At 45.3% G+C, this 19,013-nt stretch overlaps 1 protein-coding gene across 1 annotated transcript in view; it reads left to right on the forward strand.

The window, feature by feature from the left end:
- Nucleotides 1-19,013, forward strand: part of SLC4A5 (solute carrier family 4 member 5) — a 101,674-nt gene that overhangs the window by 26,766 nt on the left and 55,895 nt on the right. The window contains exon 4 of the mRNA XM_037807107.1: nucleotides 4,612-4,741. Coding sequence (XP_037663035.1) covers nucleotides 4,612-4,741 — 130 coding nt within the window. The remainder of the gene's footprint in view (nucleotides 1-4,611; nucleotides 4,742-19,013) is intronic.

Genomic DNA, 19,013 nt, shown 5'->3' on the forward strand with positions numbered 1-19,013 from the left:
CATGGGGGAGGGGGCCAAGGGGCAGCTCTGTCCGTCCTCCCTCAGGTCCTCAGGACCTCAGCTGCCACAGCCCTGGCTGCTCCTGGCTGCTGGGGAGACCCCGCTGCCCGCTCGAGCTTTTGCTGCAGCCACGGAGCCTGCTCCCTCCAGGGCACCTGAGACCTGACTCTTCTCTCTCTCTCTTGCTCACTGACTCACACACACAGACACACTCACACGCAGTCTCCCCCATCTTCCCTCTCACATGCACACATACTCTCTCTCCCATGCGGTATCTCTAATCCACTCACAATCCAGTTCTCCTCACACACACAACTTCTCACAATCTCTCACACTTCCCTCGCCTCTCTCCTTTCTCACACAGAGCCCCTGGCTCTCCTTCCCTCCACCTCCTCAGCCTCACACATTCCTACACACGCACACTCGCACTCACCCCTCGGCCTCCCCCTTGCCTTCTCCTCTCCCCGCGCCTGCCCTAGTGCTTCACTGGAAACAAAAGTAAATTTGCTGTGTTTGGCCGTGGGGAAGAGGACCGTGGAGGCCGTGGCCAGGGTGGCAGCAACAGAAGCAGGCTGGGGCCAGGGGCAGCCCCGACGGCCGGAGACCCCAGCGCTCGGCCGCTCCAGGGAGCAGGTAACGCCCAGGCAGGGCTGGCCCGGCCGTCCTGCTCTCAGCCCTCTCCCAGCTCTCCCTGAGGGTCCTGTTTGTTTGTTTGCCTACTGATGTGGCCTTGAGGGGAAGGGGATTCCAGACCAGGGGAGCAGCCAGCAGCTGGGGTCTGGGGGCGGCTGGGTGAGGGGCCGAGATAAACTAACAGGGCGAGGGCCAGGTCACAAGGAGTGTGTTGAGTCATGTCACAGGCAGCCTTTAGGCAGTAGGAAGCCATTGAAGGTCTTTCAGCTGGAGAATAGCGTAATCAAATCCACATTTTAAAAGAGTGGCTATTAAACTCGATTCTATGGAGAATTGGTGTTCCCCCTCCAGAACCAAGCAGTCATCTTCTTTCCTCAATTCCCAGAAAAAAATAAGATGATGGAAAGACTTTTCCCAATTTTAAGTTTTTCTTCTATAAAATTTACTTAAACCTCTGGTGTCTACTAGCAAGTGTCAGCATTCAGTACAGTCAATAAAAAGGATGTAAGGAAAAAGTAATAGAAAAATTCAGAAATAAAATCCATTTGAATAAATGAGGCTCACTGATCTTTATACAGATAACATAATAGTATTATCTGCTAGTAAACTTATTTCTAACTCATGTGCACAATATTTCTTGGTGTATCCTAGGAGTCGAATAACCTGAACATGTTTGAAATATTTTTATGTTTTATGAGCAAACTCTGCTGATACGTTGGGAATGGGGATGGGTGGGGCGACCGGAGATGCTTAGAGGAGGTAATGAGAGCCTGAACCAAAGTGGTGGCAATGGAAAAAAAGGGACAGAACTAAATAATATTTAGGAAGCAAATGAAAGAAGTTAACATCTGCTTGGACATGGATGGTGAGAAATAAAGAGCCTTCAGGAGTGGGTCCAGTGTTTCCTGCTGGGTGGCTGGGTAGCTAGGGATGCTAGAAATCAAAACAGAAGACAGCAGTGTTGGGGCGTTGAGGGACAAAGAGACACGGAACTGTTTTGAATACATTGGAGTTGACATGAGAAGGCCGTGGAACCCACAGATGGAGAGGCTACTGACAGTTGGAAATGTTCAATACAGGCAGGAACTGAAGACATGTGCAACCTCGTCTATCATCAGAGATGTGAGATAGCCCAGCAGGAGTGTGGAGAGAGAGGAGAGGAGGCCAAGAACGAATCCTGGGGAAGAGTTAGCCAGACAAGAGTATACTGAGTTAGGAAAAGAATAGAAAAAAATATATCAAGAAAGCCCCTGCTGGAAAAAATACCAAGAAAGTGCATCCAAGAGTAGACTTTAGTTCAGACGGAGAACAAGGATGTTCCAGAGAGATGAGCCAGACCATAGCTTCACAGTGCTGTTGGTTTTCCTGATTTTATTAATTTGACAATGAATTTGAATTTATTTAATTGTTTGATGGTGACAAGGATCTGAAGGCAAGGGTTGTGAACTCAGGTGCATGGCATAGCAGGGTGTTAACAATAGAGAGTAGTGGGGACTGTGGCAAACTAGAGAGCAAATGCCAAGCAAGAATGTGGGCACAATCCTCAGAGCACCAGAATTTTCAAGAAAGGCCAGAGATCTGGATTTTTATGTGAAATCTCAGAATTTTAATGATAGCAACAATTTCAAAACCTTTTGTACTCTATGAGGGTTGAACTAAACACATCTTCCAACTACCAGTCTGAAATCTCTGCCTTAGTCCTTTTGTGGTGGGGGTTGAAGCAGTTGCAGCAGGTTGAGAAGTGAGTGGGTGAGGAGGAAGGAAGTGGAGAGAGCAAGTATAGACCACTCCTACAAGAAGGTGGGGGTAAAGGGGAGAAGGAGAGAGGGAGAGAGCCTGTGAGGCAGGCAGGGTCAGGGGAGGGTGTTTTAGGGTAGGAGAGCAGTTTCTAGATTGACAGAAAGAAGGTGGAGAAAGAATTTGAAGAGCCAGGTGAAGAGAGGCAGGAGAGGATGAGTGGGACCAAGGATTGAGCTAGAGGAAGGGCTCCTTTTGTTCAAAGATGAATTGCAATAGGGGTAAGGATATAGAAGGATTAGAAGGGAGGAAGTGAGAAGTGGATGGATTTCATGCCTGGCAACCTTTATTTTCTTGGTGAAGTGGGGTTGGGATGGATCAAGAGGCTTAAAGAGAGGGACACAGGTTAGGAATGGCTTTGAGGGACCCAGGAAAGTGATGGCAAGGAGGAGTGGAAGGTTGCTGTGGAAACCCTCCTCTTACACAGTTGGGTAGTTCTCTTGTGAGCTCTGGTGCTGGGGTTTAAGCACTTGTTACATTACAGGGCCTGTCTCAGGTGTTCTCTCCCCCTCATTTAATTTATTCCTCCAACAACCCTGTTCACTCAGGCTGGGTCACTCACTAGTGAGCCGCAACTCTGATACTCACACCCATGTCTGGCTGAATTGAAAGCCCATTGTGTACCCTGCCTCCACCATACCGCCGTACGGCAGTGCACCCACTGTACCCCCAGGACACGCCTGCAGAGATGAAGACTGGGTCCGTGAATCCTTGATGGGTGTTGGCTGACCGGCTTTATTGGGAGGTCAAGGGGTAAGAGAGTGGAAGTTGTGATGAAAGAGTAGTTGAAATAATTGACCATTGGGGGTTGATGGAAAAACAAGTGAGGGCAGAGGGGGCTGATATACAGGACAGAGAGGCTGGGAGGAAGTGAAAGGCTTAAGGAGGTCCTGAGACACTTGATAAGAAACTGAACTAGGGTAGGGGCAATGGGGTTAATGAGGACTGAACATATTCTTGAGAACTTTCAATATGGGAGTGGAGGTGAGGGAAAGAGGTGAGGTGAGGATGACTCCATGGTGCCTTGTCTGTGCAGTTGGGTGGACAGCTGTGCCTTTAACCAAGATCTGGCCCTGCTTATGTCTTCATTTTGATGTCATACCACTCTCCCCCTTGCTCACGGTGCCCCAGCTCCACTGGCCAGCACATTCCCACCTCAGGGTCTCTGGAACACTTGGAAGGAGCATTCTTCCAAATATGCATAAGTGACTGATTCTCATCTTCCAAGTCACAATTCAAATGCCCCTTCTAGAGAGGCCTTCCTTGACCGTGCTATCCAAAATAGCTTCTCCAGCCTTTTCATTTTCTTCAGAGCACAAATCACTACCTGAAAATGATCATTTATGTCCTTCTTTACTTTCTCTCCCTCCTTCCTCTCTCTCTCTCTCTCTCTCTCTCTCTCTCCAGACCATAAGCTCAAGAAAGCAGGGACAGATAGGCCTTCTTTGTAGCTTTGTTCTCCAATACCTAGAACAATGCCTGGCCCATTATGGGCACTCATTAAATACTGGGTGAGAGAAAGAAAGGAAGAATGAATGAATACCGGAGACATGCCCTCCCCAAGGGCATGGATTCAGTGTGGGCATGCTGAGTTTTAAGGTGCCTGAGAGACATGCAGGAGGTGGCATCCAGTGGGAGTTGGAGGGCAGGCTGGGAGCTCATCTAGCAGACTGACACCTCACCCTCGCCCTCCCTGCCCATGAATAATGTGGGTCCACATTGCTCACTGGTGCGGGAACATCCTTTTGCATGGCCGACTGCCCCTTCAGGGCCAACGCACTGGAGCTGACTAGTTTGGGGCCCAGTGGGAAGAAGGACATCCGTGGGTTTGTTATGCTGAAGCTGGTCAAAAGTCTTTCTCATTATGCCTTTCTACTCCGTGATCCAGTCCTTGCTGCTACCCTGGTTTTGGCCTCTTTCCATCCTTCTTCATTGTCAGTTACAAGACCCTTGAGTCTGAATGCAGACTAAATTCTTTCATCTCTTTTATCTCAAAGAATATCTCGCCCACATCCAACCCACAGTGAAATGAGTCTAGCCTCATTCAGAAGCTAGACTTAGTTCTACTGAATTAGGAAATACTTTTCCCTTGCGCTTGGCATCTGCTCTGTTTCTGTCAGCCTTGTGGCCCTCCTGCCAACCACCAGGCACTCAGAAGACCCTGCTGCCCTCCTTTTGCAGGGTCTCCAGCTGCTGAGCAGCTCCAGGACATCCTGGGGGAAGAAGATGAGGCTCCCAACCCCACCCTCTTCACTGAGATGGACACTCTGCAGCATGATGGAGACCAGATGGAGTGGAAGGAGTCGGCCAGGTGAGGTCAGGGCCCCAGGGGAAAGGAAGAGCGAGACTGAGGGGCAGTGCCCACTGCATTTGCTCCTGGGCCCAGGCTGGGCTGTCGTGGGAAAGCCATCAGCCGGCAGCACCTCATAGCTTGAGTTCTGCCAGCGCACTTCCTGGCCTCCAGAGACCCTCCGCCTGCCTTCTTGGTGTCCAGAACTGGGTTGAACACTAAGGAGCAAATGAAAAAATATGACTTTGTCTTCATCTCCAAAGACATTAAAATCCAAATGGGAAGGTAGAACAATCACCCACAGACCCTTAGAGAACAATCAAGGACATTTATTTTTAAATGTCAAATGGATCAAACTAAATGTAGGAGAAGGGAAAGCACTGAGTGGGCTGGGGTAGATCGGGAGGGCTTCTGGAAGGACGTTGGGCTTGTATATAAGGAATGCTGAGTTCTGAGTGGCAGAAAAAGTCCAGATGGAGAGTTCTAGTGGGCAGCTGCAGAAAAAGACTTGGCAGAATTTGGGTCTGGAGCTGCAGAGTTGGAGCTACTAGACCACTGGAGAAAGTATGGGGAGCAAAAAAGCTCCATTTATAAGGACAGTAGAAGGAAGAGGAGATCCGGAAGGCTGGAGGGGAACTGTAGAGCTGAAGTCTGGAGGTCATGGGAGGATCAAGGTGAGGAATGGGGCCAGTTGTGTCCTTGGGACCTGGGACAGAGCAGCCTCTGAGCTGAACTGGAACAGCCAGTAGCTTCAAATGCTGCAGAGAGCCCAAGGAGAAGGAAGGAAGGGTGCACTGGGCAGGGGTGGAGAGACCCTAGAAAGGAAGTTGAGAGTCTGGAAGACAGATGGATTATACCAATGTTTCTCAACCTTTTTTGCATCATGGTTCTTCCCCCACTGCCAGGAGAAACTTTTAATTTAATTGAACCTTAATCAAATTTTAATTTAATTTATTTCTAATGAGAGAAATTAAATACCAAGGAATAAGATTCTGTTTAGTAGGGTTGATCTTTGCAGAGACACAAACCATAATAATATCTCAGAATTTTTCACTGCCCCAAGAACCAACTTTCATCCCCTTGGGGACAATATCACCCCAGCAGAGGATGCTGGACTAACTCCCTGCAGTGCCCAGGACTGCTTCTGTCTGGGGGCCACCACGACGCCCAGAGCCTGACAGCTGCACCCAATCGTGGTGCCCAGAGCCTGACTGCTGCACCTAATCGTGGCCTGGGCTCCTGCTTCACCCTTTTCTGTCATCCTGGAGGGGACCCCAGGCAGTTGCAGTGCAGAGCAGGAAAGAGCAGGTTTTGACATCCCCAAGCTCACCCCCTCTGATCTCTGCTGGACAGGACTTTCTGGAACGATGGCCACTCTGTCTAGCAAATCCCTGCAGCTTCCAGCCCCATTTCCTGGGCACTACTGGCTGGGCCCCGTCACTATCTGGACACAGTTGAGCCTCTTCATATTAGTCCTACCTTCCAGTCCATACCACCTGCTAAACTGTGCACAGGCTCAGCTCATCAAGCTGCATGGTGGCTCCTGAGTGGGGGTGCTACTACCATCTGTTAGATAGATGAGTATGCTGGGGTTTAGAGGGGCAAACGACTGGCTGAATTTCACAGGATGCCAGTTGCTGAGTCTGGACTTTCTGACACCCCAGCTAGAGGGCTTAAACCCTCTGATGTGCTTTCCTCATTTTCTCAACCACTTTCTTCCCCTCCTCCAACTCCAGGGATTTGGTTTTGACTTCCAAGGGTGGACGTAAGTCTAAAGACAATTCCATTGGGGTGGGAGATAAACAGGAACAGTCCTTAGCCAGGACACCTATCCAGGGCTGACAAGAGGGAGGAGGACATTACAGTGACCACGGTTGGAGCCTGAGGTTACTGCCTGCCCTGGGCAAGGGCCTTTCCTGCCCAAGGAAAGCTGGGAAGGGCCTTCTCAGAGGCCCAGGAGGGAGAGGTACGTTCTCCCCACTTCAGGCAGTGGCTGCACCAAGGGCTCCAGGCAATAATCACCTTCCTGAGGGCCTATCAAACCCCTGTCACACACCCCCTCAGGGCCTCTCCTTGTCTGTCTGCATCCATAGACAAAAGGCACCGTTTCTACTCGCTCTGAGTGTGGCTCTACAGAGCCTTCCACACCAAAGAGCGATGCAATGAAACTGATTAACTGGGTAGATAAGGATGTTTCTAGAAGGAGGCTCCTCTTGAAACATAAAGGGGTCTGACAGGTCACCCGTCGGCAAAGGGGTGGGTTTCCCTACAAGGCAGACATTTTGAGAAGACTCTGAAGTGTCTTCAGTAAGATGTGGCTTGAGCCAAAAATGAAAGAAAAGTGGTGTCTAGAAGTTGAAATGGCTGAACCCAGTTCCAGGCAGATCTCAGAGGAGCAGCTTGAAGGGCAGCTTGAGAGCTGGAGGCAATGGGAGCAGAGTTGCTGAGGATCCCCTTCTCTACTTCTGCCCACCTTCCTTCAATCTCCTCTCCACCTGAACTACAGCTAACTGGGACCAGCAAGCCTCTGGCGATCGCAGAAGGGCTTGACCATTGGCCAAGAAGCCCACCGTGGCCTACACAGTTTTGCTGCAGCCCCCTCCAGGCAAACTACCACAGTGGAGGTGTTTGAGTCCTGTCAACTCTACAAAGAATAGGAAGCATTTCCACAGCTCATAGGCTGTGGGATCTACTCAGAAAAGCCATCGGTCTCAGAAATTTCCAGAGTCTAAGAATCAGCAAATACTAGTGGGTTCTGGGCCACTTTGGAATATCGAGAATAAATGATGGAGAGAAGGGACAATCCCTCACAGGGACACTTAGACCCTAGAAGGGTTGTAGGTCCAACTGTACCCACTGCAAAGAGAATGGGGGAGGGGAGATCCTTTAATAAAAGTATTTAATTTGCTGCAGGGAGTGTTTACTTTATTGAGCTAGGAGATTAACACAGTGAAAATCTCAAATCCTCAAGGAATTTTTCCCGGCATTGCTTTGTCTGGGGGTTATTAGTTTGGGGGATGTTTTGGGCCTTTGGAGAAGGAGTCACTCCTGGGCAGATTTAAATGGCTCTTTGAGCTCCGCTGAGCCTGCTCCTGTGCACATAAAGGGGACTGTGTGTGCGGACGTCATTTCTAATGTGATCAATGCTGGTAGGTCAGGCTGTTAATCAGATAGATTTTTAATAACTCTGTCTCTTTACATTCCCAAGAGGGAAATGTTGCTGGCTGTTTGCTGATAATGACCTTGCCTGAAGGAAGGGTAGATCAGGTGGGGTGGGGGCGAACCCCTCTCTGTGAATTCACCCAGAATTCTACCCTCCTGCAAGCCTGCTATGCCAGCCTGCAAGGGGACAGAGGGAGGGAGAACGATTTGAGTTGGAACCCACCCAATGTGGAGGGCCCTTTGGGGTTACTCAAAAATAACTGGAGCTTAGCGCCTTCCAAGAGCTCTGAAAACAAAGCAAATTCCAAATCCACACTACCTCTGTTTTCAACTCAGAGCAGACTGAAAGCATGAACCTGACAGAAGCTTCTTAGGAGACACATGTGCTTCAAGAACTTTCCTGCGATGACCAGGAAAGGGCAGAAAGAGGGACAGGAGAAGTGGATCAGCTTAGTTGAGTCAAACCAGATCAGCACATTTTCAAAAGCCCTGATTAGTTCTCTGCATGTAGATGGGGGATGCTTTTTCACTCCATTCAGGGTAGAAGAGAAAGCTTGATTTTTCTGACTCAACCCTAAAATTGCTGCTGTTTAAGGCCTTGCACAATGCCCTCCTAGAATTATTTTCTCTCTCAGTTTCTCAGCAGGATGCACACCCAGCCCCCTGGTCTAACCACCCACTTGGGATCAGCATTATGGGGTCAGAGCTGCCCACTCACATATGAAGCTGAGAGCTCCCAGTACAGACGTCCACAACCCTCATTCATTCATTCGGTATTTACTAAGTGCTTCCTGTCTGCAAGCCCTGAGCCAGGTGCCGGAGATACAAAAATGGACACAGCGGATGCCATCCCTGCCAGCTTGGGCTCTCAGTCTCAGGGGGGAAAGAGGCAAATAATGGGGCATTTAGTGATGAGGGCACTATGCAAATCGTGTGGCGCAGGGGACCTAATCCAGATAGTTGGGGTCCAGGAAGGCTTCTAGAAGGAAGAGGTGTGCAAGGTGAATGTGAATGATGAGTTCAAGTTAGCCAGAGAGGGTAGGGAAGAAGCTCCTGGGACAGAGGAACAGACACACCAAGGAACTGGCAGGACAGTCCTGCAGCTGTGCTGTAGAGCGAGGGTGGGCAACAGCAGGGTCTTAGTGGGACACTTTGTGGAGTTTGAACTTGATGCTTTGAAGTTCGGAGCATCGCTGAAGGGTTTTAGGTGGGAGAGGAACAGGATCGTGCATGTGTTTTAGACAGATCACTTTGGCTTCAGTGTGGAAAGTAGATAAAAGGAGGCAGGACTTAGCAAGTTAGGAAGCTGGTCTGGGAGAGAGATGATGAGAGCCTGCTCTGAGATGTCCAGAGAAGGGGTGGATTTGAGATGCAATTAACAGGTAGAATTGACAGGACTTGATGACAGATGGTATGCGGGGGAGAAGGATAGTCTGGGAGATGCCCGGGTTTCCAGCTTGGACAAGTGGGTAACACGTGGTAGCAATTCAGGAAACACGAAGGAGTACTAAGGTTTGGTTTTGTCAGTGCTTTCTTATTTTGTTTTAGGGGAGGTTGGGTCAAGTTCCATTTATGACATGTTATGATTGAGGAAACTCCAAGTGGAGGTTCTACTAGGTCACGGGTCTGGAGTTCAGTAGGGAAACAGGGTCAGCAACGTGGGTTTGTGAGTCATTAGCATCTAGATGGAAATCTAACCAATAGAAAAGGATTCGGTTGGCCCAGAGGCCTGGAAAGGGAGAAGAGCACCCAGCACAGAGTCCCTAGGAGTACAAACATTTATGGGTGGGCAGAGGAAGCAGAAGTCACAAAGGAGACTGGGAAGGAGCAACCAGAGAGGTAGGAGTAGAGCAAGAGGAGTGCGGGGTCCTGGAAACCAGAGGAAGAGGAGCCATTTGGGATGGAGGGAATGGCCAGCGGGCGAGGAGAGAACTGAAAAGGGTCGATGGAGTGCAGCAACGTGGTTGGAGGTGGGGGCAGGAGCCAGACAGCAGTGGGTGGAGAAGTGAGGCAGAAGTAAGAAGGGAGCCCCTCCTGGATGTGGTGTGACCAGCTGGCAGCTCCTCAGATCTCCTGGAGGTGGCAGCAAGAGGGTCCCCCAATCGACCACATCCTTGGAAAGCTCCCACGGTGCAGTTATCAGGAAGGGAGGGACCACATCCAACCACCTTGCATTCTTTAAGACCCTCGCCGATTTATTTACCCATATATATTTTTAACTTTTTATACTAGACAATTGCAAACATAAAAAGTAGAGTAATATCGTAAGTCCCCATGTACACATTACCCAGTCTCATCAATGATCAATATTTATCTATTTCTGCCACTGGGTTTTTTGGGGTTTGTTTGCTTTTAGGGATTTTGTTTTGTTATTTGTTTTTGCTGGATTACTTTAAAGAAAATCCCAGGCATTGTAAATATTCCAGTGCCTATCTCTACAAAATTAGTACTTCATTTGTAAGCCCAACAACAGTGCCATTATATCTCCTGACAAAATTAGGAATAATTCCTTAATATCATCTGATACCCAGTCTAGATTCAAATTTCCCTTATTGTATCAAAAATGTCTTTTTATGGTTGGTTTCTATGTTTCAGAATCAAAACAAGGCCTACACATTGATTTCTGTGGTTATATCTTCTCATCTTGTTAGGATTGGAACTGTCAGATGCTGGGGTGCCAAAGGAACAGTCCCTCCTGAAAAGCCTTTGGCAGGAGCACTTTGTTCTAAAATCAAATGCCCCACCCCCCACCCCATCTGGTATGTCCTGCTCCACTCCCACAGTCTAAGCTCAAGTTAGTTGTCAAGGCCTGCATATGATGCCCATGGGAAAAAGAAATGTCATTGTCAGGGTGTTATTGGCTGCAAGTAACAGAAGTCCACTCAAGCTAAATTATGCAAAAGGAGGGAGTGTCAGCAGAATACTGGGGTGACCTCAGGGGACCCAGGGACAATAATATCTCTCAAGGGCTGGATCTGGGAGCCAGGCTGTCTTCTTTCCCCGCTTCGGGTCTGTGCTTCTCTCTAGACATGCTTTTTAACTCTTCTATCACTGCAACCAACTTCCTCTGTGTGCCCCTGCCCTTGGCCAATCCTCAGCCTCCGTCTTATATCTACTCTACTCAAGGGACCACTCAGAGCAAGTGCTCCTTAGTTCCAATTGCTAATTCTTCGGAGAGAATCTGATTTGCCCAACTTTGGTTATACCATCACTGTGACCCAGATCAGAGTTATGGGGAGGTATGAAGAAGGCTGGCCATGTAGCACAATGGTTGGCAGGCTGAGCAGAAACCCCAAATATGAGTTTTATATATACATAGTAGTGAAAATATATACTTTATGTAACCAATCCTTTGGTCACAGTTGGTAGCTCTAATGTCAACCAGAACCTCCATCATTCTCATGTGTGTGAGAGTAGGAGAGGTAGAGTTCTGCAAAGCCATTCCTCCCATCCCCTGGGACAGGCACCTCAGAGGTCATGCCCTAGCTTTGTCCTTGGAGCTCACTGGTGTCACTGAACCACAGGTGCCATCCACAGGACCATGCAGAGTTGGAAACTCTGACTGTGGGTCTGAGAGAACTTTGGAAAGGCTGTCTTATCCACACCTTTCTTTCATTCTTTCTAAAAACACTTTAGGAGGTGTTGTGCTAGGTCCTCTGGGAGAATTACAGTGAGTAAGGTATGGACTCTGTCCTCCATGTGCTTATGGGCTGGTGCAGGAGGCAGCAAACTTTTTCTGTAAAGGGTCAGATGGTAAATATTTTAGTTTTGGGGGCCACATATGGTTTCTGTCACATCTCCTCCTCCTTGTTCTATTTACAACCCTTTAAAAACATAAAAACCATTCTTAGCTAGCTGGCTGTGCAAAACAGACTGTAGATTTTATCCAGTGGTTTGTTGACCTTGATCTAGGGCAAAGGGCAGGCATGTGCTTGTATATACACAGATAACTAAAACCCAGGGCATTATGTGTGAAGTGCCCTTAAACCCTGTCTCTCATAAGCTGCGTGACCTAGGGCAGGTTCTTTGTCCTTTAAAAGTCTTAGTCTCCTCATCTGTTCAATGAGAATAGTAACAAACCTACCTCATGGGAATGATCTGAGGATTAAATGAGATAATACGAGTTGTGCCTGTTTGAGTGTATTGTGTCCCCCAAATGCCATTATCTTTGTGGTCTTGTGTGGGGCAGAAGTTTTGGTGCTGGTTGGATTTGCTTGGAATGTGCCCCACTCAGCTGTGGAAGATGATTCTGATGAGATGTTCCCATGGAGGTGTGGCCCCGCCCATTTGGGGTGGGCCTTGATCGGTGGAGCTATATAAATGAGCTAACTTGGGGGGAGAAAAGAGAGTGCAGCTGGGAGTGATGTTTTGAAGAGAAGCAAGCTTGCTAGAAAGGAACGTCCTGGGAGAAAACCGTTTTGAGGCCGGAGCTTTGGAGCAGACGCCAGCTGCCTTCCTAGCTAACAGAGGTTTTCTGGACACCACTGGCCGTCCTCCGGTGAAGGTACCCGATTGCTGAGGTGTTACCTTGGATGCTTTGTGGCCTTAAGACTGTAACTGTGTAGTAAAATAAACCCCCGTTTTATAAAAGCCTGTCCATCTCTGGTGTTTTGCATTCTCCAGCATTAGCAAACTAAAACACGAGTCAAGTGCTTATCACAGGGCCTGGCCCGTAGGAAGTGCCCAGTGAACATTGGCTGCTTCCGTTATTATTAAGTGCTGTGTGATAAATGACAGGAAGTGTAATGGGGGTCAGAGGAAGGCATGGCTCTTCAAAGCCGGCCTCTGCAGAGACTTTGTGATAGAGGAGGTGCCTTTGAACAAGGCCCTGAGTGAGCTGAGGTGGAAGAGAGGCCTCTCCTGAGAGGCGGTCAGGAGAAGGTGCCAGAAGACTCTATGGGAGACTGAGAAGTCTGTAAATGATGGTCCCATGGGGTTATTCCAGCCATGTTCTGGGCACACAGACAAGTGGCCCTCAGACAGGTTTGGTTCCAGAAGACTTTCCCTGGAGGAGCCAGTTCAGAGTTTGCTAGTGGCTTTGTCTGATGACATTAACTTGGTTGTGGGCTCCCCTTCATCCCCTGAAGGAAGACACGGTGTGAAGCAGGAGGGACCCTTCCCTGAATACATGGGCTTGGGAGCAGAGCCCGCACCCCCAACCCCTGCCCTCACCACAGCTCCTTGGAATGCCACATTCTGCCCCATCCCTGCCAGCTGCACCGCTGCAGTTAGTCACTTTCTGGGAAGCAGTGGCTCTCCAGTAATGCCCAACTTGCTCCACGTGACCAAAGGCACTCAGAGGAGGCTCTGAGGCTGGCAAAAGAAAAGGCTTTCCATCTCGGGGGGTTAGTCAGCCAAGGAAGAGGACGGGGTTCATTCCAGAATAGTCAGGACCCCCTCTTCCACCACTCCCCAACATCCCTGCTGTCTGGTCCTAGTCACAGAGACAGCTCACCTGCAGAAATGGAAGCTTCTAGCCCTCTAATCCTGAGTCTGTTAAACATTTGATTCACTTAGCTAATATGCTTTGCTCTGATTCTATGCTCAACAAACAGATTTCTGGCGATAATTTGGCTTCCCCTGTACTTCTGCCTATAATGGGAGAATGCAAGGGCTAGAGGATGAGAGTAACTAACCCCTTTAACTGTTGTAAATCAGATTGGAAACTAAATAAATTGGCCTTTGGGTTTATACATCAGACCTCGTGAACTTGGTTAGCATTAGTCAGCATCCCTGGGCCTAATCATCTCTGGGACACTGAAAAGACAAGTTTCTGAGTTTAGACTGGGATGCATCTCCCAAGAGGCCTGTGAGACCTTTTCGGTGCTTGTCCAGCCCCTCCTGGTACCTTCTAAACTTCTGCATGTGCATGTTGACCCACAACCCAGGTATGTCCACTCCTTCTCTTATACCGTTAGAACCTTTCAAATTCGCCGTCAAGTTTGACTTGTGAGAATACACACCATCTTCATAGTTTTAATCAGTTGTTGAAACAACTTTTTGCACTATTTCATGTACATATGTTCATACATGTGTTTGTCATTATGGGGTGTGACTTTGCCAATAAATTGTCAGAATAGGCCAGAATTTGCTTTGCTTCCACTTTTGAAAAAAATTGCCTCCCATAAATCAATTCTTGGTGGCTGATCATAGATAGAGCTGAGGAAGTATCTGATGACTCCTCAAACCCTTCTAGGAAAATTCAATTGGCAGTAAGGAGAATTAACACTGGCCTTCAGTTTCTGCTGGGAAATTCAGCAGAATTGACTCATGTGAAGTTCAATAGCTGTGCTGGATAATGGAGAAAAGCTCACATTTACATTGCTTTTTAAAAATAAAGCTGAGACCCCAAATTTATTATAAACGGATCTTAGAAAGCAACATCAATGTGTCTTGATGCTTTGTAACTAATACTCAAAGTCAGGCCTTTTAGATTACGGGGCAAGCAGTGAGGTCATATAGAGAATTAATTACCCTATAGAGGGGTATACTTTACAACTTTTAGGGTGATAAACTTAACTTCATACTAGAAACACATTCACACAAATAGAATTCCTAAAACAAACGTTTAGAGGCAGCATAGTCTTAATTTAAAGGTTGCATCCTATAGCCAATTATATTTTTTAAAAGATCTGTAAAATGAAGATGTACTAAGGAGAATTTTTTGCAAATGAACTAACCAGGACACAGTTTAATAATAACAATATGCAAAATACTTGTGGAAAGAAAGGACCCTGGCTACAATCACAATATTTACATATATTTTCCAAATTTTAACCTTGTCTAACAATACATTATGACCAGCTCATTTGTCTTCTCAAACCACCTGAGTCTTCCTCTTAAAAATTGGTGATGTCTGGTTCTCAATCCCATGAGATTCTGATGTAATTAAGTCTGGGGTTCAGTGTGGGTATCAGAATTTTTGTTTTTTAAAGCTCCCATATGATTCTAATGCAGCCAAGGTTGAAAACCACTGACACCTATTCTAGCCAAGGCAAAATCAGTAGGGGTTATAATTTAAGTCTCCATTGGGGATAGAACTCAAATTCAGCACTCTGGATTTTGAGCTCTTTCCAGGTCCTATTTTAAGGAGAACCTCTCTCTTTTTCTCACACCATGGCTTGAGCATTGGAAAGCCTCGGCTGTACCTTGTGGTTTGCCCCTTAACACTTTCTTTTTTTTTTTTTTTTTTTAAATCTTCATTTTATTGAGATATATTCACATATCACACAGTCATACAAAACAAATCATACATTCGATTGTTCACAGTACCATTACATAGTTGTACATTCATCACCTAAATCAATCCCTGTCACCTTCATTAGCACACACACAAAAATAACAAGAATAATAATTAAAGTGAAAAAGAGCAATTAAACTAAAAAAGAACACTGGGTGCCTTTGTCTTTAACACTTTCTTTTGCAGTGGTATTAATTGAAGGGCAACTTCCTCTAATTGTATCTGTGACCAAATTAACAAGTCACAGAAAAGGCCTCAGTTATGGAGCCCCTGTTTGCATGACAGAGAACCGCTTTCTAGACCATGTGATTCCATCCACTCCTTTCTGTCCAGACAAGTGCACTTGCCGCCTGCCCCTTGGCGCAAGCACAGAGGCGGGAGACTGCAAAATCTCTGAGACTCTTTTTCCAACTTGGAGATTTTCTTTCCACTTGACCTGATTCTCTAACTCTAATTCCCCACTTTTTGAAGCCTACCATGTGTAAAAGTCATTTTACAATAGATTGCTTAGGATTACACACTAACCACTTTATCAGGCTTCCACGAGTTTTTTTAACCTGGCTTTGGCCAGAGGCTTTTTAAAGAGCCCATTCCTTTATTCACTCTGGAAAATGTTTAAAGACTTTATTATGGAAAATTCAAATTTAGACAAAAGTAGTATAAAATAAAATGAAGCCGATGTACCTATCATCTGCCTTCATTACCAGCCAACTCAAAGCCAATCTTGTTTCATCTATACCCCACCTGCTACCCCAAACACACATACTGGATCATTTTGACACGCATCCCAGACACCATAGCATTTCATCAATAAATATTTTAGAATGTGTCTATAAAAGATAAAGTCTCTTTCTTTTTAACATCATCACATTACCATTATCACATCTAAAAATAGAAGTAATTTTTTAATTTCATCAAATTGTCCAGCCAGGGTCTCAGAATTTGTTTTTCTTTCTTCTTTTTACAATGGTTCACGCATTGAATTTGGAAGATTTGTCTCTTAAGTCACTTTTTAAAAGCAAAAAATTTGGAGTCATCTTTAATCTACCAGAATTATGACTTATTATTTTTTGTTATTTATATTATTAGAGAAGTTGTAAGTTTACAGAAAAATCATGCAGAAAATACAGAGTTCCCATATACCACCCCTCACACACACAATTTTCCCTATTATTAACACTTTTGCATTGGTAAAACACTTTTGCATGTGGTAACATTGTTACAAATGGTGAAACAATATTATAATTATACTATTCAATATAGTTCAAGGTTTACATTAGGGTTCACTGATTTTATTGTACAGTTCTATGTATTAAATTTTTATTCTAGTAACATATAAACACGTTAAAAATTTCCCTTTCAACCACAATCAAATGTATAATTCAGAGGTGTTACATTCACAGTGTTGTGCTCCCACCACCACCATTCATTATCAAAACTTTTCCATCACCCCAAACAGAAACTGTGTTCCAATTAAGCATTAACTCCCCATTCCCTTCCCCCATCCCAGTTCCTGGTAACTTGTATTCTGGTTTCTGACTCTGTGAATTTGTTTATTGTGATTATTTCATATCCATGAGATCATACAATATTTGTCCTTTTGTGTCTGGCTTATTTCACTCAACCTGGCGTCTGCGAGGGTCATCCATGTTGTTACATGTTTCAGAACTTCATTCCTGTTTATGGCTGAATAATATTCCATTGTATGGCTATACCACATTTTGTTTATCCACTCATCTGTTTTTGGACACTTGGGTTGCTTCCATATTTTGGAAATTGTGAATGATGCTGCTATGAACATTGGTGTGCAAGTATCTGTTCAAATCCCTGATTTCAATTCTTTGGGGTATATACCTAGAAGTGGAATTGCCAGACTGTGCGGTAATTCTAGACTTAACTTTCTGAGGAACCACCAAACTGTTTTTCATAGTGGCTGCACAAATTTACATTCCCACCAACAATGAATGAGTGTTCCTATTTCTCTACATCCTCTCCAATACTTGCAATTTTCAATCATTTTTTGAAATAATATTCATTCTAGTTGGTGTGAAATAGTGTCTCATTGTGGTTTGGATTTGCATTTCTTTGATGGCTAATGATGTTGAACATCTTTTCATGTGCTTTTTTTTTTCCATTTGTATATCTTCTTTGGAGAAATATCTATTCAAGTTGTTACAGTTTGCTAATGTTGCCCATTATGCAAAATATCAGAAATGGATTGGCTTTTATAAAAGGGGTTTATTTGGTTACACAGTTACAGTCTTAAGGTCATAAAAGTGTCCAAGCTATGATATCAACAAGTATACCTTCAACAAAGAAAAGCCAATGGTGTCTGGAAAATGTCTGTTAGCTGTGGAGGCACGTGGCTGGCATCTGCTGATCCCAGGTTGTGTTCCAGCTCCTCTCTCAGCTCCTGTGCATTCTTCAAGGTGTCCCTCTTGGCTGCAGCTTTTCTCCAAAATGTTGCACACACCTGCTCTGAGGTCCCTCTGTTTGTGAGCTCTTTTTATAGGACTCCAGTGATTTAATTCAGACCCACCCTGAATGGGTGGGGTAACACCTTCATGGAAATTATCTAATCAGAGGTCTTGCCCACAGTTGATTGGGTCACATCTCCAACAAAATACTCAATCAATAGGTTCCAACCTAATCAACACTAATACGTCTGCCCCCACAAGATTGCACCAAAGAACATGGCATTTCAGGGGACATAATACATCCAAGCTGGCACACAAGTCTTTTGCCTATTTTTAAATTGGGTTGTTTGTCTTTTTCCCCATTGATCTGCTTTTTCTTTTGTTGTTCATGCTTTGGGTATAAAGTCTAAGAAACTTTGCCTAACACAATATCCTGAAGATGCCTTCCTATATTTTCTTCTAGGAGTTTTATAGTTCTCATTCTTATATTTAGGTCTTTGATCTATTTTGAGTTAATTTTTGAATATGGTGTGAGGTAGGGGTCCACCTTCATTCTTTTGCATGTGGATATCCAGTTTTCCCAGCACCATTTATTGAAGGCACTGTTCTTTCCCAACTGAGTAGATTTAACACCCTTGTTAAAAATCTGCTGGGCATAGATGTGAGGGTTTATTTCTGAACTTCCATTTGAATTCCATTGGTGTGTATGTCTGTCCTTGTCCCAGTACCTTGGTGGTTTTGATTTCTAACTTTATAATAAGTTTTCAAATCACGAAGGGTAAACCTCCACTTTGTTCTTCTTTTTCAAGAGGTTTTTGGCTATTTAGGGCTCATTATCCTTCCATATAAATTTAAGGATTGGCTTTCCCATTTCTGCAAAGAAGGCTGTTGGAATTTTTATTGGGATTGAGTTGGATATGAAAATCCCTTTGGGTGGAATTGATTTCTTAATAATATTTGGTCTTCCAATCAATGAACATGGAATATCATTCCATTTATGTAGGTCTTCTTTGATTTCTTTTACAAATATTTTGTATTTTTCTTTGTAGAAGTCCTTTATGTCTTTCATTGCATTAATTCCTAGATATTTGATTCTTTTAGTTGTTATTGTAAATGGAATTTTTTCCCTTGATTTCTTCTTCAGATTGCTCATTACTATTGTATAGAAATGCTTCTGTTTTTTTGTGTGTTGATCTTGTACCCTGCCACTTTTCTGAATTTATTTATTGGCTCCCATAGCTTTGTTGTGGAGTTTCTAGGATTGTCTATATATAGGATGATGTCATCTGCAAATAGGGAAAGTTTTACTTCTTCCTTTCCAATTTGGATGCCTTTGTTTCTTTTTCTTGTCTAATTTCCTTGGCTAGAACTTCCAGTACAATGTTGAATAACAATGGTGACAGTGGGTTTACTTGTCTTGTTCCTGATCTTAGAGGGAAAGCTTTCAGTCTCTCACGTTGAGTGTGATGTTAGT

The sequence above is a fragment of the Choloepus didactylus genome, chromosome 17 (genome assembly GCF_015220235.1).
Source record: "Choloepus didactylus isolate mChoDid1 chromosome 17, mChoDid1.pri, whole genome shotgun sequence".
In the NCBI taxonomy this organism is placed as follows: Eukaryota; Metazoa; Chordata; class Mammalia; order Pilosa; family Megalonychidae; genus Choloepus; species Choloepus didactylus.